The sequence below is a fragment of the Populus nigra genome, chromosome 16 (assembly GCF_951802175.1).
Source record: "Populus nigra chromosome 16, ddPopNigr1.1, whole genome shotgun sequence".
Lineage (NCBI taxonomy): Eukaryota > Viridiplantae > Streptophyta > Magnoliopsida > Malpighiales > Salicaceae > Populus > Populus nigra.
The window spans coordinates 10,146,461-10,171,879 of record NC_084867.1 but is presented as its reverse complement, the minus strand read 5'-3'; the positions used below and the strand labels follow the sequence as shown (position 1 = coordinate 10,171,879).

The window sequence follows — 25,419 nt, the reverse complement described above, 5'->3', positions numbered from 1 at the left end:
AAATTGCAGAAATTGTATAACTCTTCTTCTCTCTAATTTCTTCTTTTCTCCCTCGAATTTCTTTCTAAACAGCTGTTCAAGTCCTTAACCATTAGTATCAAAGCAACTTTCCAAGGTCAAAGGAGATTGTCACTACACAAAAGAAGCTATTTCGAACTTCGGTGATTCTTTCACCCATTAAATCAGTACATACAAAAGCTAATCATCCGAGTTCAACTTCTTCCAAGAATGATTGTTCGAACTTTTCATTGGGGTATGAATTTGTTAAAATAACTTAATTCAGTTATTCGGCCATTAGAATTATAATAAAAAGTTATTATGTTTCATGATAAAAATTAGATTTTTCTCCTAATACAATAAGTTATTTCAGTTATCAATGCGCTCTAATATTATATAGACATTTATCCAATCATAAAAAAATAATATTTATGTTCAATTCTCTCATAACATCAACATCAAGAACTTTGCTACAATGAATCGAAATACAAGCTTATCATTGAATAAATAATACGAGAAAAGTTATAGACATTGCATAACCCTCTCTTCTCTCTGATTTCCTTTTCTCCCTCGAATTTCTTTCTAAACAACTGTTTGTTAAGTTGAGTCCTTAACATTTCTGGCACTGTTGAAAGGAGGGACCCATGACACAAAGATTTTTTAAAATTTAATTTTTTTTTTGGTAGACGACAGTTAATGTGGGCAACGACTCTAACTACCTTGAAATTTCGAAAAATAGTGGCAGTCACACGAAGCAGTCAATCCTGTTCAGTTCAATGTTACACTCACAAGTCACAAGATATACTAGAACATCTTCCTTTTTGTTTTCCTGTCGATTTTCGGCAAAAATGGGGACTTGACCACACAAAAGTTTCATAAATGTTGATTAAATTTCAGTCACTTTTCTTACAACTTTCAAAAACCCATCAAACACTATCAAGAACCAAACAATTACATGCTGTAGTAACCAAAACCCACCTCTTACAAGACCCATTTTATGCAACAAAACTTGTAAGATTCTATGCTTTAAACAATGACCTCTCCTCTGCTCGTAACCTGTTTGATAAAACTCCTCAACGCAGTGTTTTCTTATGGAATTCCATCATCAGAGCTTATGCCCAAGCTCATAAATTTGATGATGCATTCTTGCTGTACACAAAGATGATTGGATTTGATGTAATACCAGATAAGTATACGTATGCGTGTCTTATACGTGCATGTTGTGAGGATTTTTATGTGGATGGGTTGAGAATTGTTCACGGAGGAGTGATTGTTTCCGGTCTGGGATTGGATTCGGTTACTTGCAGTGCATTAGTTACAGGTTACTCAAAAATGGGTCTTGTTGGTGAAGCAAGCAAGGTGTTTTGTGGGGTTTTTGAACCAGATTTGGTTCTGTGGAATGCTATGATTTCTGGCTGTGGTTATTGTGGATTTGGTGATAAAGGGTTGCTTTTTTTTAATGAAATGAGAGACAACGGGAATAGAAGGCCAGATGGTTATACCTTTGTTGCGTTAATCTCGGGTTTAGCAAATTCTAGCTCGCTTGAGCTTGGCCAAGGAATTCATGGGTTATGCTTGAAAAGTGGTTTTGATTGTAATGATCATGTAGGCAGCTCACTTGTCAGCATGTATTCGAGATTTAGTTGCATCAATCTGGCATATAGTGTATTTAGAAGTTTATGCCAGCCCGATTTAGTAACATGGTCTGCTTTGATAACTGGATTTTCTCAGGCTGGAGAACATGAGAAGGCATTGCTTTTCTACAAGAATCTGAATTTGGCGGGTAAAAAACCAGATTCCGTTTTGATTGCTAGTGTTTTGGTGGCAACTGCTCAATTGGCAAATGTAGGGCCTGGTGCTCAGATACATGGTTATATAGTTCGATATGGATTTGAATCACATGTCATGGTTTCTTCTGCTCTAATAGATATGTATTCAAAGTGCGGTTTTGTGGGATTGGGGCTTCGTGTCTTTGAGAATATGCCAAACAGGAATATTGTTTCATACAATTCTATAATATCAGGTCTTGGCTTGCATGGACTTGCTTCCCAAGCTTTTGACATGTTTACGGAGATACTAGAGAAAGGATTGAAACCTGATGAGTCTACTTTCTCTGCTCTCCTTTGTGCTTGCTGCCATGCTGGCCTTGTTAAAGATGGAAGGGAAATTTTCAGGAGGATGAAAGATGAGTTTTGGATCCAAGCTGGAACAGAGCATTATGTTCACATTGTAAAGCTTCTTGGGATGGCAGGAGAGCTGGACGAGGCATATAATTTTATCCTGTCCTTGAAGCAACCAGTAGATTCTGGCATTTGGGGAGCATTGTTGTCATGCTGCGATGCTCATGGGGATTCTGAGTTGGCAGAAATTGTGGCCCAGCAGCTTTTTGACGGCGAGCCCAAAAAGGGTGCCTACAGAGTCATGCTTTCTAACGTATATGCTGGCGATGGGAGATGGGTTGATGTTGAGAAGATGAGAGATTATATAACCATTGCTGGAGCAGAGAAGATGCCTGGTCTTAGTAGGATTGGAAGTTATTGAATTTAAGTCAGGAAAAAGGTAACTTCATGCTCCAGAGAATATTCTTCCAACCAGGTTCATCCTCCATCACTGGCAGTCTTGCATTATCCAGGAATAAACTCAGAGCTAACTACCATGTTGTCATCAAATCGAAAAGTCTGAATTTCAAAATCATGTATATTACCAGAGGAGGCTCAAACTGAAAGCTACTTTCTTATTTTTTTTTTTATTAAAAAATTCTGATATTTCGTCTTAGTGCTGGTATGAGGCAGCAGAGGAAGATGGTCAATATATTTGGTATTGGGTTATTTCAGTTCTCCATGAATCTCAAAATAGCCAGGCCTAAATTTCTCCTCAACAATAAGAGGCAGCGGAGAAAGGACATTAACCTGTGAATACATTGGAGGTCACTTAAAATTGGAGTGACCGGATGACTTATTATGCAATGCTCTAATGATCAAAACATCCATGTAAATCAGAACCTCCTGCATCGAAATGTATTTTCTGGGATTACAGAAAATGTTGCTGTGCTGCTTGACATTATTCTCGGTGTCACCAAGGTTTTGGAGGTGGGCTAACTGCTCATTGGAAAGAAGCCACCACTAGTTTAGGATTGAATTATATGCTTGGAATGTGCCTAATTTTGTAATTTTCTTCACTACCATTAGGTTTCAATCTTTCTGCATGTCCATCAAGCAAAGGCAGCAAACCAATTGCTTGAATGTGGGGACGAATTGTAAATCATCCAGAAGAATATTTAGACTCGAGCAGCTATGGAAGCGAAGGTACTGTAATCTTTGCAGGCTCCCTCCTCAAGCTCTGTCAGTCGACTCAATTCCTCAAGCACAGGAGAAGCATCGATGAGAGCCTCGAGCTTGGGAAATCCACCTAGCCTTAACTTATTTGCATCGTAATCATGCCACAAGGTTGGATTTTTGGATCAGGTAGGAGCTGAAGAACTAACGCTGGATTCTCAGTAGATGAGAAAAACCCAGTCTTAGTTTTGGTATTATATATATACCACTCCTTTATAAGAAAGTGATTCAAGACTGTGGTTTGCATACATGTTGTATAACTCAAAGTAATTAATATAAATATATCTTTGTGAATTATCATGAATGATGGATATTTGCATTTATAAAATTATTTGAAATTGGTATCATCTGATAATGTATCCGTGGTGTGCAAATAATGTATTTGATGTGTGCATGTGGAGGCGTGCAAATGATGTATTTGCCGTGCCCTCCTTGCAATGTCAGGACGGTATTTCCTGGTCTAAGAGAATTGCTAACTGATACTTTTACTTTAGACTCGAGGGAGGTTGTGTTATTTATTTATTTATTTTTGTTTGTTATGGTTTGATGATATTTTTATTTCTATCAGTCTAGGGAATGTTTGCTAAATACATCCTTAAACTCAAAAAAACCTTCAATAAAAACATTACAAGTCAAACAGGGTCTTAACCTTTTGGCTTGATTTTGACCTGGCTGTGTTAACCTAAAAATTTTTGTTCGACTATAAATCAAACAAAAAGCACTGGTATAACCTAAAAACCAAACCAAAATTGAAATTAAAACTTAAAACGAATCAAACTTAAAAAAAAAACACAAAAACACAAAATAAAACCTTAACCAATAACGGATCAAACATAGAAAACTCAAGAACATGAAGAATATCCAAGGCAAATCTAGCAACGTGGATCCCAAATCAGACCAGATACAAACAAGGCAATAAACATATTGAAAATCATACAAGGATCAATAATCTATCATTCATTCTCTTCGATTATCAAAGAATCAATACTATTTTGTCAAATGAGTTTCAGTTTTGAACTGAAACCCTATGATTAAAACTAAATTTTTTTAATTATTATTGATACAAATAAAGCCTAAATTATTAATTAATAAAGTCCAACAAAGTGTTTAATGCAAGGGAATGGACCAAAACTGGTCCAAACCATAGAACTAAGGCAATGTTTTTTTCAAGAACATGAAGAATATTGCCTTAGAAAACCTAGCCATTGTCAAGCCTTCAAAATTGGCATTTTAGGCCTCTAAACACATTGCTTTTAGTCCTTACAAACCACATTACCATAATCAAACATGTTTGAATAAAATAAAAAAAACTAACAAATAATATCAAAACATCAAAATTATGCAAGAAGTTTTAAACTTCAAAACTGCTAACTTGAAATAGCCTACATATTCAACAATATGGGATTCATAATTGATATCTTAATACTCAAAAGAACTTAACCAAAACTCAGGAACCCATAACATGCATTAGTAAGCCCTAAAAAGACTTCACACATCTATTGTCATATTTGACAGAATACAAAAACCATTTTATTTTATCAAAATCAGTCACAAACATAGTGTCTTGGCATCCAGTAACATCATCAACAACTCTAAGCAAGATTTAAACAATAATGACTACATTTTATGTACTAATCAAAACCAAAACCAAAACCAAAACCACAATCAATGTGATACAAAAAATGCTTGGAAACATCATTAAACATGCATGAACAAGCTATAAATGTGTCTCATGGACATCATCTACTAGACTTAATTAATGTCTTATACCCTCCAAGATCTAACAATGGTTGTTGCCTTTTGTTTTTCAAGATTGTTACTTTCTCTTAAAGTTGAGGAAACTTGGTGCTAGGTTCTTGAACCTTCATATTTAGGGTTTCATTATCAATATTTTCTTTTTATTTTTGTTCCTATTTTTCCTCCTTCTCTTTTTCTCCTCCTTTTTTGGTTGATTTTTAAGGGCTATTTATAAGGTTTCAAGCTAGGATTTTTATGAATTTAATCAAAGATTGATTCTTATTCATTAAAGCTTGGCCCTTTGATCAAAATGAAAGAGTTATGGGTACATTTTATGACTGCGAGCTTTGTACATATGTTGGTTTTACAATGATGGTTTTGCAACAAACTTGGTTTTTGAAGATTTTGGTGGTTTTTCCAAATTTGAAGACCAAGAAGCTTGTTTTTTGCCTTTTGATCTTGAGAGAAACGTTGTCAATCTTTGATATGAACCCATTGAGAAGGCTTGAAATGTAAATACATGAAAAAGATTAGTGGTTTTGTGAAATAGGTATCACAACCATTGACGACTGAGTTACCCACTTTCAAGGCTTCATAAGAAAAACTCCGATGTAAACATCATCGGAAACCACCTGATCTTGGTAGAGAAGAAACATGCCTTTGTTTGGATTCATTCTTGCTTATTTTTAAGGACTATAACTCTATATTCATTCATTAAAAAGTGTCAACCCAATCAACCTAGAATATAAAAATACGGTGATAGTTGATCGGGGACAAGATGTTATTAAGTTTGGTTAAGAAAATGGGATGTAAATGTTTGATGAGAGTAACTGATTTTTGTAGAGGAGGTGTTTCTCAATTGAATGGTGGTAAATCAGCTAATCTTTTTCAAGAGAGAACCAAAGGTTAAAAGTTAGTAAAAAACTTTTACAAGAAATTAAAGTGGAAGGTTAAGAAAATAAACCAATTAAAGAGAACAATGATGAGGAGTAAGAAGCAAACTCTAGTGGTTGTATTTCGATAAATGTTTTAATTTAAGGACTATATAGAGTAATTCTAGTGGTGGTATTATAATAAATGTTTTAGTTGAAGGACTATATAGGGTAACTCAAGTAGTGTAAAAATAGTTGATATTGTTGTTGAATAGAAAAGATAAAGAAACCAGATAGCACATCTGATTCCTCAACAAATTTAGAACAATGAATTGATCAATTTTCTCAAATTAAAACCTCTAACTTTTAATGGTGTCGATTTGTTAGAGGATTTTTAATGATTTTTGGATGGGATACAGAAAAGGTGTGACACTTTGGAATTTACAAACTTTGTGTTGTTCTTTAAACATTTTTATAGTTGAAAAGAGAAGTGGTTGTATCATGATATGAGCCTAAGAAGAATGATAAGGTTGCAGAGACACATGCATGAACATACGAAGAATTTAATAATATGTTTCTTGATCAATTTCTCAATGAAAGTGTAAAGATTATATGGGTTACTAAAAAACTTACCATTTTATTGATTATAAAATTCAGATCAAATTTTATTGGTTAAGAAATTTCTTGATTTTTTTTATAAATTATATAGGTTACCACCATATAAAAATAAGACTTTGTATTGCTTTGGTGTCGAAACCGAGCCTATATATTGCTTTGGTGCCGAAACCGAGCCTATATCTATGACGTCTTATAAAATGGTGTCTGTAGAGTTAAAATAACTAAATAAACAATTTGCTAGATAAGAGTTTCATTTATCTTAGTGTTTCACCTTAAGATACATCAATATTGTTTATGAAGAAAAATGATTGCTTTATGCAACTTTGTATTAATTATAAAAATGTTGAATCAGATGACTATTCATAATAAATATTACTCTTTATCCAAAATATAATTTTATATGAATAGTGACCCAATTAAACCTTTTATAATCAATATAAATTTTAATTTACTTGATGGTTTAAATATTATCGTTTTACTCTAATAATCTAAAGAAACATAATAAGAAGACAATTAATATATTCCCAATATTACATCAAAATCCAACAATAGTAAGTTTATTGGCATGAGTCATATACAAATTCTATATCTATTTTTTCATCAAGTTTAGTGTTAATAGATAAGAGGATTCTAACAAATAAGGTTTATTAAATAGGATAGCAAAGTATTGTGACATAATAAATGTATAGAACTGGTATCAACTTGTTTATGAAGAATACCTGACATCACTGCATTTGATGATTGAGCATCCTGTTTAGTAATTGCAAAAACTTTAACTTGTTCATGCCTAATTGATATTTAAACTCTACCACCAAAATTTATACTTCCACAACCTCTTCTTTATTGGCCTCACCTACTAATAATTTCTTACTATGTTTCTCTTATAAACATAATTAAAAACATGCATGTGACAAGTATAAACCATATGGTTTTCCCCTAAAATGTTGCTAATTATGCCAGTATCGAACTCAATAATGCTAGCACCGAACTCTATGATACTAACTATAACTCTATTGACCAAAACTTGTAGATCTACCAGAATTACCACTTGGTTGAGACCTCTAATGTCCCTGATGACCTTAAAAGTGTTAACTTGTCAAACCTGTAATTGGAAGTTATGAGATGAAGATAATTTCATAAAAGAAAAATTAAAACAGATTATAAAGCTCAATTTCCAATCAACATAGTGTTGAAAGATGAAATTGAAAAAAAAAAGAACATAAAAAATGACTCGAGTCAACTTAAGTTAACCTGCCAAACCCGTAATCGGGAGTCATGAGATGATGATAACCTCATAAAAAGCAAAATGAAATAAATAGCAAAGCCTATTTCTCAATCAACCCAATGTTGAAGGATGAAATTGAAAAAAAAAAATCAATTAGAAATAGAGAAAAAACTCGAGTCAACCGAGTTAACTCATTAAACTTGCGGTTTGGATTATGAGACTGGAATAACCTCATAAAAAATAAATTAAAAAAATTATGAAGTCCAATCTCCAATACAACTAATGTTAAAAGATAGAATTAAAATTTAAAAAAAAACATAGATTGAGAAAAAAAGAAAGCAAGATACTATTCTAATAAATAATATTTTATGAGAAGGGTTATAATAAAAACCGCTCATCTTTTAGTTTTTTTTTGTTAATGATTATATGTCAAATAATAACTCACTCTAGGAGTGGGTGTCATAGTAAAGGTGGGGTGAGAAGTTATTAGGCCTTGTTTATTTCATAGAAAATAATTTTTTAAAAACTACTTTTTAAATTTTTCAGTATTTATTTATCATCGTAAAAGTAGGTGAATGAAAAATATTTTTTAGAAAATAAAAAATTTAGCTTGATTTATAGGAAAATATTTTTTATTTTAGACAGAAAATACTTTTAAGAAGTTATAAGAAAATAAAAATTATCTTATTATTTGTTGATTATCTTATTATTTGTTAATTATATCGAATTTAATCCTTAATTTTTTTATTGCTATATATTTTATTTTGAATATTTTATTTTTCAATTTCTTTCTTTAAAATTTGATTTTTATATCAATTTTAGTTTTTATTCTTTTGATTGTTATTTTTTTTCTTATGTGTTTTCTTTAATTGAAATTTTTTATCTATTAGATTTGGTTAATATTTTTTTTAATTTCTATTTATTTTATTTAAATTAATTTTTTTAAATTTTTAAATTTATCAGATTTGATCTTAATTTTTTAAATAAATTTATTTTTTTAAAATTAAATGTTAATAAATCATTTTCAACAATACCGGTGTTAGCGACGAAGGGATTGTTTGCAAGAGAAGGTTGCCCAAAAGCATGCCATTTCACTTTCTGTTGGGAATACCTAATTAAGAGTAGAGCGACCGCCAAGATTTTTCATAATATAATAAATATTTTGCAAGTTATCTTTTTTGGGGAATGGGGATTCTCATTCTCTGCAAAATTGCGTTTGCCGGGAGTCGAACCCGGGTCTATTGCTTGGAAGCATAGTTTTGAAACCCGGCCCGGCCCGGCGGGTCAACCCGGGACCCGGCCGACCCGGGGCCGGAACCGGGCCGGGTTGATGAAAAAACAGGGGAAGGAAAAACCCGGTGTGACCCGGTGACAAACCCGTTGACTTTTGTTTTTTTTTACTAAAACGACGTCGTTTTGATTTTTTTTTAAAAAAAAAAATTGACCCGGAACCCGGGCCTTAAAACTTTGCTTGGAAGGCAATTATCCTAACCGTTGGACTACAAACGCGATTGTTGCTATTTTTTTCTATTTTAATTCTATAATTCTGTGAAGAATCATGGCAACTTGAGCATACCAAAGTAACTTGTAAATGACCTTACAATCTCACTCTTCGCTTACATCTCTCAATTACCCATCCACCTCTGCCCTACACAATACTCCTAAGATGTTCGATAAAACTCCTCAAAGTAGCTTTTGCTATGGAAATTCCATGATCAGAGCTTGTGCACAGGCTCACATATTTGAAGATGCATTATTAATAAAGATAAAGATTGTTGATGGTGAAATCAAGCCTGATAGTTTACTTTTACGTCGCTAATTATATGAATGTCTATGAGGATGTATTCAGAATTGTTCATGGAGGAGCAGCAATAGTTTCTAGGTTGGAATGGGACTCTGTGTTTCGTAGTGCCATCTTTTTGAAAAATGGGTTTTGTTGGTGAAGCAATTTAGTATAGTGGAATTCTATGAGGATGTTGTATAAAGGGTTGCAATTTTTTAACGAAGTGAGATGCAATGGAAAGCATAAACCAGTTGGGAATACTTTTGTTGGGTTAATCTCAGGGACTATTGGATTCTAGCTTGCTGTAAGTTGGCCAAGGAATTTGTACTTCAAAAGTGGTTTGTTGATTGTAATGATAATGTAGGCACTGCGTTTTGTGAGTGAGCATGTATTCAAGATTTAGGTGCATGAATTCTGCACATATGGTGCATTTAGAAGTTTAGTTTATCTGATTTAGTAATATGGTCTACTTTGATAACTGATTTTAGTCTAGAGAATACAAGAAGCCATTGCTTTTCTACAGGAGTCAGAATTTGGAAGGTAAGTAGCCAGATTCTGTGTTGATTTCTAGTGTATTGGTGGTAGCCACTCAGTTGGAAAATGTAGGGTCTGCTACTGAGATGCATGGTTATGTACCATGGACATGGATTTGAATAAAATATTATGGTTTCTCCTGCTCTTATAGATATGTATTCTTAGCGTGGTTTTGTGGGTTTGGGGCTTCGTGTCTTTAAGAACATCCCAAACAGAAATATAATTTCCTACAAATTCAGTAATCTTAGCTTAGGTCTTGGCTTCCACGTCCTTGCTTCCCAAGCTTTTGAAATGTTTTAGGAGATACGATAAATCGGGTTTAAACCATATCAGGCTACTTTCTCTCTTTCTGCCTGTTGTCATATTGGCCTGGTTAAAGATGGCTGGGAGATTTTTAGGAGGATGACAGGATGAGTTTTGCTCCCACTATAGAATTGAGCATTATTTTTACATTGCAAAGCTTCTCCGGATGGAGGGGGATGTGGAACATATGTTATTGTCTTTGAAGCAACCATTGGATTGTGGCATGCAGGTAGCATTGATGCCATGGTGTAAATGGTAATGGGAATTCTGAGTTGGGAGAAATTGTAACCCAGAAGCTTTTCAATTATGAGCTGAATGTGGCGCTTACAAATTTATGCTTTCGAACATTTATAATGGGGATAGGAGGTTGGATGGTGAGTCATATATAACAAATGCTGAAGGAAAATGCCCGGTATTAGTTGGGTTGGAGCTGAAAAGATAAATACGTGTTACTGAGAATTCCTTTTAAAATCGGTCCAGATTCTCACTCCTGATGCCTTTGTTTATTTCCACCATCTAGCAATCTATGATAAAGGTCAGAGCTAACTACCACATTCTCATTCAAAAGCTCATTATGATTTTCAAAAAACAATATGAATATTAGCAAAGTTGGCTCAAACTGGAATGTAGATTTTTCTTTCCTTTACATTTCTGTTACTTGTCTAGATGGATGTATTTTGAATTGGAATAGTTGGTTTGAAATAAAGAGTCTCTCTGTGCGCATGCCTTTCAGAGCATCCTTTATATTTTCTTAAGAGTAACATGTGTTGTGTATATTTTCAACTAACGCCTTTACAGGGTGGGGGGGGGGGGGGGGGTAGTTTCAATAATTTGTGCTCAGTCTCTTGTTTCCACATTCTCATAAACAATGGTAACAATGACAAAAACAAGAAACAACAACAACGATGATGACAGCAATGATATCACAAAAAACTCTTTTGCTAACACTTTTATGGGGACCGAGTCATGCAAAACAACTGTCATGATGTAAAATGCAACTTAGTGCTCTTTTTCTGCTGGTTCATGCATTAGGATCTGATTGGTTTTGGATATATGGTATAATGTTTAGTATCAAGTTGTGTAATTCACCATGAATCTCAAAATAGCACTTGCCAAAATTTCCCCTTAACTATAATAGGTATCAGATAGATGACATTAACACATGAATACATTAATGAAAGGAGGTTACTGAAAATAGTGGCCTGTTCTGAATACACTAGTGTTTAATATGTAAATTAGAACCAACCTGCATAAAACTGTATATTCATCTGTCACCGGGGGGTGGAGGGTGGGGGAAAGTGCTGAATTGCTCATTGAACATAAAAGCTACCATTGATGTGGGGATGAATGTTTTCTTTGGAATGTGCCTAATCTTGTAACAGCTACCATTGCTGTAGGATTCAATCTTCTTCATGCTCATCAAGCAAAGGCAGTAAAACCAATTGCTCTAATGCGGTGACAAATTGCAAACCTTCAGGGAGCATCCTCATATGTGAGCAGCTATGGAAGTGAAGGTACTGTAATCTTGGTAGTGCTCCCTCCTGAAGCTAGGTCCATTCCTCAAGAACATGAAAAGCGATGATGAGAACCTCAAGCTTGGGAAATCCGCCAGCCTTGCAGAAGTCTTTCCCCAACTACCTTCCATCATAAGCATAGGACCTGAAGAACTGATGTTGGATTCTCAGATAAATGTGAATAACCTAGCCTTGGCTTTGTAAGACTATTGATTGACCAGGCCAGTTTGGTATTTTCTCTAGAGGTCCTTCTAGCCAAAATTTTTGAAGAAGAGGCGGTGGTGTCAATGAATCCCAGAGGACAAGTTGCCCTTGTTCAAAATTATATTTTGCTTCTAGAGACAAGGAAAGAAGACCCTGCATCTCCATTATGGAAGCTTATAGTTTCCTTGCATTCTCTTCAGCAACATCCATCACTCCCAGCCTTCTGAGCTGCGTCAGCTTACCTAGTTCTCCTTCAATGTCACCACCAGCATGTACACCAGTGAGGATGAGGAGACTTCCAAATCTACTTATTCCCTCTGGTAGCTTCATCCCACTAATTTTTTTTGTTCTTTAACATTTAGAAGTGCCTCAGTCTTACAAGCTTTAGGATCTCAATTTATATTTCTTTCAAGTCCCCACACCTTCTGATATCCAAAGTCTCATAGTGCTCGCAAATTACCAAGTTCGCCTGGAAGCTTGTTTATGTCATTGTTTTTCAATCCAAGAATGTCAGGTGAATCAAGTCTCCTTCTTCAACTTGTAGTCTCTTGATCTTGGCATCTTCTATATCTAGCACCTGCATAAATTTTGCCCCTTTGAAATTCAAGCCATCTTCAGAAAGTTCTTGCTTCCCGAACAAGAATATAGACCAGGGTCAGATATTGTGTAAGCTCTGTGCAACTTTTGTCATACCTGGAGTTAAAATACAGCGTGCTTTATGTGGGATGGCAAAATCGGAATTGGGGTGAGCTGTTATGTAGCTATTGCAAAGGAACACACATTAAGGAGACGAAACAGTGACTTTAGTTCCATTCTCTTGGTGTTCATCATCTACTTGAACCATTCCCTGGCTCACCAGTTCATTAATATTTTATTCTGCAACCTCCTATATTTGACCAGCTTTTTCTTGTATCAGACCTTTGGCTACCCAACAACCGAATCAATCTCCCCTTAGCTATCTAGTAATTCTCAGGGAAGATGCAACAATACATCAGGCAAGATCTAAGGTAATAAGGTAAGCTATTTTATTTTAATCTGAATGAGACAGAGGAAAACTCAGCAGATGTTTTGATGAGATTGTTATTTGTTACCTTTATTCTCTTGCTTCTCTCCTTCACCAGCCATTGAATCAAGTTCTGTCTGAACTTCTACTTTTTCATGAGACTGTTCTTTGTTATCTTTTCTTTTTATTTTTTTACCCGTCCCAACTTCAATGGTGCTTGAATTCATGAATTCTCCCATTCCGTGAATGGTTTCAGCAAGTCTAGATTTTACCTTATGCAATTCAGTTCTGAAGCAATCTGTCAATGTCTACCCATATTGCTGAACTATCTGAATAACAAACTAATTGATGTGATCATCCAAGTCATCATGTAAATTCTTAAGTTCAGTTTCCTAGCTAGAAAAAGCAGCATTGCCTTCTGTATTTCCTCTATCTCTGTAGAAACATCTGATCTCCATGATTGTTCCTTTTATCCTCTCCATTTGATCTTCAAGTTCGGCAAAGGTTTCAGTCTCTCGAAGTAATAGAGACTCCAGACTCTTCCGTTTCTTTGAATTCTATAGAACATTGGGTTTTCTCAAAGTTAAGAAGATATTAAAACATAGGTTACTGATTTATAAATTATAGGTCATTCTCCTTTTCACTGTTTCTTAGTCTACAATGATAGCGAAAGGCATCAATGAAAGATGAGAAATTCTTGACTTTTATGCCTTTGTGATCGAAATTCCGTTGGCATATTGCCAAATAAACTTTGTAGGATCCGTCAATCTCATACGAAAATTGGATAACGAAGATTTTAACAAGAGTAGAATTGTGGGTGCATGAAATGGCGGGAACGCAAAACCTGAAGGATGGAACCCTAACCACTATCACCATGAAAGAGCAATGGCAGATACATTACTCTCTCTTCTTCATCTTCCCTTCTCTCCCATCATCAACATGTCACACTCTCCAGCCTTAGCCTCTTTATTCAAGATGGGTGCATGAAAGACAATCCTTTTGGTGTTTGGGTCTCTGCTTCTTCAATGGCCTCTGTGCAACTCATCTTTGATAAAAAAAAAAATAATAATACTGTCACTTTTAAAGGCAAAATTTATGTGGGTTTTAGTGTATTCGCCTATTCTTTCTATTTTTTAGTTGCTAATGTTTCTTCTCTCTGAAATGGTCTAATAATGCTAGTTAATAAAATTAATTTATGGTTTTTGGGATTTCTGTGTTTTGATTATAGATAATCCAAAATTACATTAGAATTCACGTTGTAAGATTGAAATTGATGCTTATAATCTTTATTCAGAACTGCTGAGAAATTAAGCAATGCAAGTCCTGTTGGCATTTGTGATCGTCCAATACAGTCTTTATCCAGTATTGAAAGTTTGCAGTGCACTTTCCTCGGGCCAACGGCACCTGCTCATCACTCAGAAGCTGCATGTGTGACCTTGCCTCCCAGCTTTTCTGCTCTCCTATCAGACTCTTGCACGGAGGCAAAACAAGGTACGGGGATTAATATGGTCATGACCTTTGCTTCACCATATAAAACATGTATTATTGATAGATTCTTTCTTAACTATGAGCGACCTGTTTGCTTATTGAAAGTCCCAATGTTAAAATGGCAGAACTACCAACATTACGTATAAAGCATGACTTCCAAATGACAGTACTTTCTCAACTCTGATCCATTTCACTGGTAGCTGCTTGTATTACCATATAACTCCTCTTCGAATATGAACCTCCAATACAGCCTTCATCAAACTATGGAAGCATGCAATACACATATCCTAAGGTAGCCACTCTCAGCACCTTTGAATACTATCTGTATTATATTCAGTCTTTGCTAACATTACTTGTCTGAATCATTTTGTGTTCTTTCATCTACTTGCAGGGTTGCATGACAGGTTCTTCTTTCAATAGTTAGTGACTTTCTTCTATTTTCAAATTGCACTCTTGGAGCTTAAGCATGCACCACTTATGATTTCACTTGTGTGCAAGGAGTCCATGTCCTAAAAATTTCAGACCTATGTGTGGCTCTGAGAAACTTTGGACAATAAAGATGTAAGGACATACAGTTCATAGCTCATGAACTTTTTTATGTCCGACTCATTGCTGCTGCATTCGAAATTTCTTTAATGTGTTAGTTCTTCCTAACTTTTTTTTATGAGCTTATGATCTTAAATGCTTCTTGTTTTTCTATTTATCTTTGCCAACTGCTGGAGAGAGTCAATTGCCAAAATTAAGTTAATGGCCAGAAGAGCCCTTTTAGTTTTTCTATAGTCTGCATGCAGTAATGAAAAGTACCTGTGTAAATCAAACTCAAAAGAACTCAGGCATGCCAATGATTGAAGTGCTGTTATAAAGGTCATATTCAGTTCTGAAGTTTCCTATTCTTAATGCTGATTTTATTTTTATTTTCATATTATCAACAGATAAGTTGAGCAAACTTGAGATGGTCATGTGGAACTGGGAGGAGACTTATCATAGTGAGTGCTACTGGTTTTGCCACAACTAAAAGTTTTGAGGTTATTTAGCTTGGCATTTTATGTGAACATCAAAATCAGATTAACTGTCAGACCTGCCTAGGATTGTATACATGATTTAAGCTCACTAAAGCATGTAAACAGTATACGAAACAGCAATGGTGCTGAAAATCTTCACTGCATACGCTCAAGTAACGTATACTGCACTCTGTTTGCTATACATGGAATGTTGAATTTGGCTTCTTGACCTGTTAATTGTGGTATGCCGGTCATTCTGCCATGAAACTGCTTGTTGATTCTAATTTCTGTGCTATCTATTTGCTGAAAGTCTTGCCTTTTCTTCCTCTCATTTTTTTTTTAATAAAAAACTTGCTGCATTAAGTTTCTGTTAAATTTTCACGGCTGAGAATAGAACTTTAGAAGTACAAGTTGGGAAGCTTTCAGGGCTAGCTGCCTCATTTAATAAGATGGGTTTGGTTTGAGTCTCTCGCGTCTGAAAACTTGTTGAGGCGAAGCTCCTCTCTTGTCCATTGTCAGTCTCATTGAAAATTCGTTGTGCTTTACCAAGACTGACTTACGGGCGGGCCTTTCATCTTGTGCACATTCTGAAAGGGTTTAAACTGCAAACTAGAATTTAGCTGGTACATTAAATCTCCTTTTCCTGTACTAATCTGTATGTTGTTTATAGAAAAAAGAATCAGAATCTTGTTTACTGAATATAAAAGGGGTTAAGATTATAGGTCGTCAGCTTATTAGAAACCCCTTCAGGTAGCTTGAGAGGCTCATTAATTAGAGAGCATTATAGCAGAATGATGGGTTTTTTAATGCACTATCAAAGTAAGGACTTGGAAGCGAGAATATATTGTTTAGGACAGCCCATAAACGTTAACTAAGCTGTGTTTAGCTCAGTGTAAGACCATATAATAACCAATGAGCTCAAGCTCATCCCCACTTTGAGCCCAGCTAGCTAGGAAGAAAATCAAGTATTTCATCAATTCTATGGCGATTTCTTTTTCTTTCTTCTTTTTAACTTGAAACCGAGTCTCTGCTTTTGTTTCCGAGGATATCATTGGAATACCATATGCTAAATGATTACTTGATAAGTTCAATTGCTTTTGGAACATAATCTATCTAGTGCTGCTACTCTGCATGCAATGTACCAGATAATCTATGGACTATAGATAATTATCATATCATTAAAGCCATCAACAAGTTTTTTTAAAAGAAGTTGGCACAATATTATTTTATTTCTTGTCAAGAATAACCATAATTTTGGTTCAAAATCAAAGGGGCCACTACTACTACTACTAGGTTTGTATTTGCCGTTAGAAAGCATTTTTTAAAAATTTTGAGTTTTATTTTTGTTTTAATTTTGTTTTAATATTTTTATATTGTTTTGATGTGTTGATATTAAAAATAATATTTTAATATATTTTTAAATAAAAAATATTTTAAAAAACAACTCCAAAACATTATTAAAGTTTCTTGTATTGCAACCAGACACAAGATGATACATGGGCCATGTCATCTACAAACGAAGCATGTAATCAAGCACGCAGTATGGGGTATGAACATTCTCAAACATTCTCTTTTTGGTATGTATTCATTAAAATTATCTTCAATAAAGTGTTTCTTGTTAATTAACCACATCTGACCCACATTTAACAAGGATAGCAAGTCGGCAGGCGTGCAAAAATGGCAGTCTCTTTAGTCTTGACGCTCTCGCCACAAAACCAAACAAGTTGAATGAATAAAAGGGAAGTAGAGGTGAAGAATTTAAAAATAATAATAATAAAAAAAGTATTCGGGTATGTGGTACATGTAGTTGAATGAGAAGAGTGAGTGAAGAGGAGGCAGTAGGGCACGCTAATGCTACAACAGTTCGTAGCTTTTTTGGGTCTAAATCTTAGCTAAGGACTAGAATAAGACAATATTATAATGGGAGGAGAGGGATTGGTGTTATATGACATGATATGATATAACAATATAGTCTTCTTGCAATATTAAATGTAAATATTAATCATTAGTTTGGTAGATTATAATCTCTTAGGGCCCCATATTTGTTAACAAGTCGGTGCAAATCAAGAAAAACAGAGCCTTGACAATTTCTATTATATATAATTCCTTCCGTGGGAATTAACTTATTTGAATAATTAGTGACACTGATAGTACCATTCACATAAAAAATTAACAACCAAATAAGAAAAATACTTTATAGAAATCTTGATAGATAGCTTAATTGGTCAAGTTTTAAGTTTGCTTTCTAATGATCACGAGTTTAAATCCTCTTAGAGCCATTGAAAACTTATATTGTCGTTAACTTTAGGGCCCGTGAGATTAGTTGAGGTGCGCGCAAATTAGTCCGAACACCCATGTTAATAAAAAAGACTTTATAGGAAAAAAAGAAAACAAAAGAAAGAAAGGACCAAGAGACTAACTATATTAAATTAAAATTGACCCAAATAATAAATTTTTAAAAAATCTATTTTTTTTACATTTATAATTTTTTTATACATTTATAATTTTTTTAATACAAGGACAACATTGAGGATAACCTCGTAGAAGAATGTGATCTAAAAAATTCGATTGCAAAAGGAACCTAAAAACACTCAAGTATGCTCGTGCTAACATTTCAAACTCGTGACTCGGATTCTGAAACAAAAATCACCTTATAGAAGGCAAACCTAAAAATATCATAAAGCCAAGTTTCCGATCAACAAAATACCGATGAATAAAATTAAAAAAGAAAGTTTGAATATGAAAGGATATAAAACAAAAAAAAATATCAATTAAAAGAATAAGAACCAAATTTAATTAAGAAAATGAAAAAAAATAACAATCGAAATAATAGGGACCAAATCTAATAGATATAAAAAATAAGAGGATGGAATTGAAAGAAAATTTCAATTCCATTAATTATTTTAAATAAAACAAATTATAATAAAAAAAACAGAGATCAACTCTGAAAAAATAACAAATTGAAGAGCTGCTTTGAAACTTTTCACAAGGCATGGAAATCAATTAAGGAAAAGAGAGAGAAAAAGGAAAAATACAAAAAAACTACTGACGCCTAACCAGAAAGAAGTTAGACATATGTGCCGCTCGATTATTTTTAGGGGCCACTATGAAGATTCATAAAGTCACTACGAAGACGACGCTGCATGTATCGCTTGAATAACATGAACATACCTATGAGCGACCACGTGAATAGAATTCACCAACAACTTTTTAATATTAAATAATATTTAATGCCTACTAAAATACCAAATTTCTCATGATCTAACTCGAAAATAATAATAAAAAATCATAATAAAACTACCAAAGAGCCCCTGGATGCAAGCTTATGATAAATTAATTTTAAGAGAAATTAAGTTATTTTACTTACGCTATAAAAAGGAAAAGCCATTAATGCCTATTCATGCCAATTCATTTTTTTTGCTTAAAATGACATTCCGGTTATTTCATTGCACTAAAAACAATAAAAAACCCTTATTACCCTCACTGCTAAGACCAATTCTTTTATTGAAAAGGGTAAAATTATAATTTTATTGTTTCATTAATCTACAGTGATAATAAGTCTAAAGCTACAATAAAAATACTACAATAAATGTTCATTCTCTTTTAGTTTTTTTGTTAATGTGGAAATATGATATGAAAAGAAGGCATAAGCTTTGGGGAAAAAAATCTAAATTGAGAATCATCATCATTGGTCCTTTTAAAGAGAGTATATTTAACTAGGTTTGATACTACTAAGTATAGTTGTAAAATCTGGATTGGCCTGATGAATCAACTTTGGACTCTGTTGACCGAGGCTTGGACTAGTCTAAATTGAAGAGAAAATAAAAGAAGAAGAAAACCATTTTGACTTGGTTTTTGAAAATTTTTTTTATCAAGATGACATCATTTTGGTTGTTTTATTTAAAATATAATAAAATTAAGGGACGACCCTTCCAACTTATGACTTGTGCCTTGTCTCGGGTTGACACTCGAGGTGAGTTTTACAACTATGTTATATATATAGACTAATCGATACTTCTTGATGAATTAAAGGGAACATGTGATTTATTTTATGATAACTTTCATTTATTTTAAAATCCAACTATAATATATTATTATGATGTAGCGATACATAAAATCTAAAATTAAATTCACAATAAAAAAATAACAAAAATGACTCAAACAATATTTTACAATTCTAATTTAAAAGTTTTTTTGGACCTCAGCTAGTTATAACCATCATGAAACCCTTAAAAAAAACTAATTTTATAAAAATTGATTGAATTTGAGATTGATCCCACGATTTAATTGAAAATGATGGTGTTTGTTTTATATAAGACTGTTTATCTAGGACGGATACGTGTCTTCTTAATGTTAGCCTTGTTCCACTAGCTAGTTTATAATCAAGTTTTATATGTTTCATGATGTATAATCTAATTATGAGAGATGGGTGGCCGATAAGAACTATCAAATCCTTCAATCTCTCTCGTATCACCCGCTCATTTTTATGTTTATTTGAATATGATTTGCATAAGAAAAGAGGGAAAGATAAGAAGAAAGAGGGACATGTTGATTGATAAGTAGGAATTAATTGGAGGGGTAGTTGACAGTTGAATAGGAGGAGGATCGAGTGACTGAGAAAATTTGGTGATGGAGGGGCCATGGCCCCCAGCCCTTTGTAATTTATGCTAGCTTTCTCTCTCATATGATTAGCTTACACATTACACATGGAGACATGGGGATTGAAAAACGAAAACTCTTATCCCTGGAGGGAGGAGGGTGGGGGTAGAGGGCACTAATTCCGAACAGGAACCGACGAAGAATGGTCGGAGAAGTGAAAGAGACCAAGAACAACAATAGTTATAAGAGGCAACAACATCTATCCTTCTCATGAATGCCCCACTCCCTGGAAGACTCTAGTACTGTCCCTTGTTATTCTTTTTCATGCTCAAATTAACAGCTACTTTGCCCCTTCTTCTATTTTTAGTATACCTCACCATTATTATATATATTCTATGATCACTGCAGCTAATTAATAATGAAAGACAACAATTTATTTACGAATTTTAATGCTGTTTCTTATACTATATATTCTTAGTTATAACCCTAGTTTTCATACAGAACTAAAATCTACTAGGTTATCATATTTATTTGCTTTGGTGTGTGTATATAAATAAGTACATTAATAATAATAATAATAAAAACCTAGCTAGGTATTTAATTATTGAGGTTCTTTTAATTTGTTTCCACGAAAGCCTTCTTTTGGTTCGTGCGTGCATCTCTAAATTTAGACAATTGAATTATTGAAAAAAAGTAAAGATTTTTTTTTTAAAAAAAGATTGGATGTGTTTGTATAATGAAATAGTTTAATTGTTATCAGCATATGCTTCTAAAAAATGTAATCAGCTGGCCTATGCTTCGATCAACCACAACAGTACTGAACATAATTTAATACGACAATTCCATTTTTAGACACACTAAATTCTTCGACTAAGTCAGCAAGCACTTATCTTTCTTTTTCTAGCATGCAGCAAGGCTCACTTTGATGAATTATGTTCTACAAAATCCACTGCTTATCTTCACAAGAACTCTCTGATGAAGCCATTAATTATAGATGCTACTTTACCGAATTACCTCTACAAAAGAACCATCATAACCTAGAAATATATAGCCATGCCATGACACTTTCAAGGGGGACCTTAACTTTAAATTTGTAACAAAAACTCAGAGTCACAGTCTCTGGATGTAAGAATCATGTCATTTCCATGGCTCTATCATCAGAATTCCGGCCGATTCGTGTCGGGAGCCCTAAAAACCATTGGACCACTATACTACACCTACCACCTAGATAGCTAGTGGTTTGAAAAAGAGCTCGCAGAAACATGGATGTTGATGAAGCGCACAGTTGATAGGGAATTCTCCTACAATAACTTAAGGCATCACATCCTCACTGAAGTTCATCTATGTTCCAAGAAATCTAAGTAGATTCACTCATTTTTGGTCAATAATAAAAATAAAAATGTCCTCAAATATGGCTTGAAGTGCTTAATTATGATATCATCACAAATCTCTTCTTCAAGAACATGAGGGGGTTGACTTGATGGTTTCTTCTTTAACCACCAGGACTCAATCTGAAGTCACTGTGAAAATAACGTAGTCCGAAGAAAGACTTGTGGCCATTTAGTCTCCTAAAAAAGACTGCTTGTGTGAATGGAAGTAAAACCAAAATAACGTCTACTCTCCAAAACCTTTAGTATTGTGAAAAGACTGATGTTAAGGTTATGCATAGAATCTACATAAATATACCTAAATCATTAATAATCTCAATTTTTATTGTGTCATAATCACCCATAAATTCTCTTGTACATCTAATCTTAATAAACTAGTTAATCAATTGATTTAGAGATTAATATATATATATATATATATATATATATATAGAATGATTATTTTTAATTAATACATTCGATTATTATATAAAAAAAATGGTCTTAATAAATTTAGTATAAGACGGCTACTCTTCAAATCCTTCAAACACTTGAATTTTAAAAACATTTCATCATAGAATAATATCTCTTTTTTTACTTTACTTCTTGTGAGTTCCAAAGTACAATCTTCAGCAAAAAAGAAAAAGAAAAAAGAAGTCATATATAAACTTTGGTCTTGTTTTTGACATTGTTTATTTAATTACAGCATTTGATTCATTTGATAAAAAAAATCAAAACGCGGGAGTGTTATTTATAGATTAAATGACTCCATCTTATAATAATTAAAATATTTAAGTTATTTAGATATTCAGAGTCCATTTTTTCCAAAAGCAGAAACTGCATTTAGCATTGTCATGATCCCTCTGGTTTCATAATTCTCCAAAGTCTGGCTAGTTGACAAAAACTGTAAGCGTCAATTAATTAGATGTTTTTCTCATGAAGAACACACAGAAAACTCGGAAGATATGGTTTGCTTCCATGTTCATCAATTACAACCAGTTTGAATGTTAACCACATGAAAACGTACTGTGACAACATACCAAGGCATTACTGATCACAGATTCTGTAAATTATTGACTGGCGTGCTATGAGTTATAAAGGTAATTTGTTGGGACTGGACGGATCAAAACTAAATGGATAGTGATGGTTGTGGAGTTTTTTTACAGGACTCCACCGTACTGCATATAAAGAATCATATATACGGCACTCATTTTGCTTATTCAGCTGTTGATTCTTTGTGTTAATCCATTGCAAAGTGGCTCGCACATATGAATAAAGATCGAAGACAAGCCAACTGTACACTATTACCGAGTTTGTACAGGTATATAAAATGTACAGACTGCACGTCCAGTCCTTGCTAGGGCATATATATATATATATATATATATATATATATATAGTGAAAGAATTACCCAGTGAAGAGGAACAACATTGACACAAATAAGAGTATATAGACATTAACCACAATAATAATATCAATAACAGGTTCTACCATTCTGGTATATGATCAAGTTCTGCAGGAGTAGTATCTGATTAGGAAATCTTCATTTGGATTGTTCTTTCCCAATTGGCACACCAATTAAAATCTTTTAAATGAAAATGGGTGGCAATTATAAAAAATTTAGGGTTCATCTTCCATTAGTCTCATATATTCTGAATGTTATAAGAAGACAAAAGAATGATTAATCTCGAAGAATATATAGCAGCTCGTTAAATATTGAAATCCTATTTTAGGCCTTCACCTAACACTCGGTGTATGAGCTCCCGAGTAAGTTGCAAAGGTTCCTTTTTAACTAAAATGCTCGCTTTCATGTTGTATTCGAAATCTCATCAACCAAGTAGTTTAATTTGACTTAAAATTCCACTATTCTTATTCTCTTTTAAGCTTTTGCGGTAAGTGGTTCTTAGACACTATATTAATACCTTTTGGATTGGTGTTTTATATAATTATCAACGAACAATGGGGCTTAAAACAAAGAAAAAATTATTTATAGAAAAACCTTATTGTATTAGGGTTTGGATTAGGGTATCCAAACGAGATATAAATCATAATCGTGTAATTATAGTTAATCCTGTACATATACTGTTTGTGGATCTGATATGAGAGAAAAAAATCAGAAGGTTCTTTCTCCTTCCAGGTTAATAATTTAAGAAAAAAACCTGAAGTCATAACATTTATGATTATTAGTTCGATCTATTCAACCATACGCAATCAGTATTCTTGTCCACTTTACTAATAACACCTTATGTTGCAGCCAAAAGAGGGATCTAATTAGTTAATGTTCTTGATTAGATTGTCAATTGTTCTTCCTTTTTATAATAAAAATACGTATTACCGTAGTGCATGAGAAAGGGATATATGATGGAATGAAAATGGGAGACATCCCCACATCCTCGATATTATTATTAGATGCAGGGTCATAGTCCTTCTTTTATAGTGTACCTCTCATTTATCACCTTTGTCTTTTGCTTCCATTCCTTCTCCATTCACTAAATGTTCTTTGCTCTCTTCCTCTTACTTAATTTCCTACATTCTCCCTCTCTTTCTCTCAACACCCAGTACTTAGGGTTTTGCTCTCTATGAGGGATCACCTGCCATAAATCTGTGTTGTTTCTCCCTTTCATTGGCTAAGGTACTTTATCTTGGGAGGGAACAAAGAACATACATCTAGCTCCTCCACGGGGAAAACAGAAAGGTACTTCTCTTTTTATTCACATGATCAAAGAAACCTAGCTAGATCACAAACAGGTAAGCATTTGTAGCTCCTTTAACCCTTCACTATGCTAATAGTTCTCTCCTGTTTTTGTTGTTTTTGGAAAGCTAAAGGCTAAAAGATACTAGAGTGCTTTGGGTTAAAGCCTCTGGTTTAGGGCTTTGCTATGTTCATATGTACTATAAAAAAGACATGAATATACAATTATGATGAATTCACTATTCAGATCCCATTTTCAGAAAATTTCACAAGGATATTATGGCTTTAAAATTGTCATGCAACTGAATTCTTCTAAATTAAGTAGCAGCCTGGATTATGTGTGAGGAAGTAAGAAGAAGAAAGAGAGTTAATGTTAATGGCATGGAAATCTAAATAGAAAAGACAAATTCTGAAACAAATTTTAAATTAGGAGACGCAGAAAGCTTGCTTTGGTGGTTTTGAGGGCGAGGTGAAGAAAATAATGTTTTTTTTTCTTTTCAGAATTTAAATAGGAGGAATTAAACAGAAAATCAAATAAAGAAAGAAAGGCAGGGAGGCATAATTAGAAGGGGCTGAAAGAGAAAAAAAGAAGAAGAAAACGAGTGTGAGGTAGTTAAGTATATATAGTTACCAAAGAAAGGGAAGTGTCAGTAAATTCTCAGATTTCAGTTGCTGTGCATGCATAGATCAAAGATTTTGTTTTCTTCCCTCTCTTTATGGGAGAAGAACAAGGGATTTCTGTGTCTGCCAGATGGAGAGAAAGTGAGATGTGGGATGGGATGCACAGACATAAACACACATAAATTTGAGATTTTCTCAAATTTGAGTTTGATAGGAGAGAGCCTAGGTAAAGTAATTTAGGATGATTCTACTTAATTTTCGGACCTAACAGAATCCTCATATTAAACCTAGTATACAAGTCCTTTATGAATTGAAGAGGGAAATCAAGGAAAGAAAAAGAGAGGAAAAATTAAAGAGAACATCTATATGAAAAGGAAAAAGTGCTGCAAATAAATTATACCTGGCATAACATTCTAGATGAATCTGAAAATCGGTGGTGGGAAAATAAGATCAAAGAGCTTCAATTATGTAAAATCACAAAAAATTCCTGATGGAGTTCATGTATACTCTCCTTGTGCAGAGAGA

General features: G+C 33.7%; 1 protein-coding gene, 1 long non-coding RNA gene and 1 other non-coding gene across 7 annotated transcripts; 2 read left to right on the top strand and 1 right to left on the bottom strand.

Annotated features, from left to right (window-relative positions):
- Positions 1-476: 476 nt before the first annotated feature.
- LOC133675629 (putative pentatricopeptide repeat-containing protein At1g64310) lies at positions 477-3,636 on the top strand. The gene has a single exon (XM_062097059.1). The coding sequence runs from the start codon at positions 877-879 to the stop codon at positions 2,536-2,538; it is 1,662 nt and encodes a 553-aa protein (XP_061953043.1). The 5' UTR covers positions 477-876; the 3' UTR covers positions 2,539-3,636.
- Positions 3,637-8,995: 5,359 nt separating this feature from the next.
- On the bottom strand, positions 8,996-9,293 carry TRNAG-UCC (transfer RNA glycine (anticodon UCC)). The gene is made up of 2 exons: positions 9,257-9,293; positions 8,996-9,030 (listed from the first exon to the last, which is right to left on the bottom strand). It is a non-coding gene; the product is annotated as a tRNA-Gly (tRNA).
- A 72-nt stretch (positions 9,294-9,365) lies between these two features.
- LOC133675493 (uncharacterized) lies at positions 9,366-15,851 on the top strand. 5 transcript variants are annotated; one of them, XR_009835431.1, is made up of 6 exons: positions 9,366-10,939; positions 11,802-13,137; positions 14,420-14,616; positions 14,739-14,905; positions 15,005-15,174; positions 15,546-15,851. It is a non-coding gene; the product is annotated as an uncharacterized LOC133675493 (long non-coding RNA). The 5 variants fall into 5 exon arrangements; XR_009835433.1 differs by having other exon boundaries at positions 15,005-15,252; XR_009835432.1 differs by having other exon boundaries at positions 11,802-13,129; positions 15,005-15,851.
- Positions 15,852-25,419: the final 9,568 nt, after the last annotated feature.

Bases quoted from the DNA above. Each gene is read 5' to 3' on its own strand.
- LOC133675629 (XM_062097059.1), top strand. From the start codon at position 877: ATGTTGATTAAATTTCAGTCACTTTTCTTACAACTTTCAAAAACCCAT.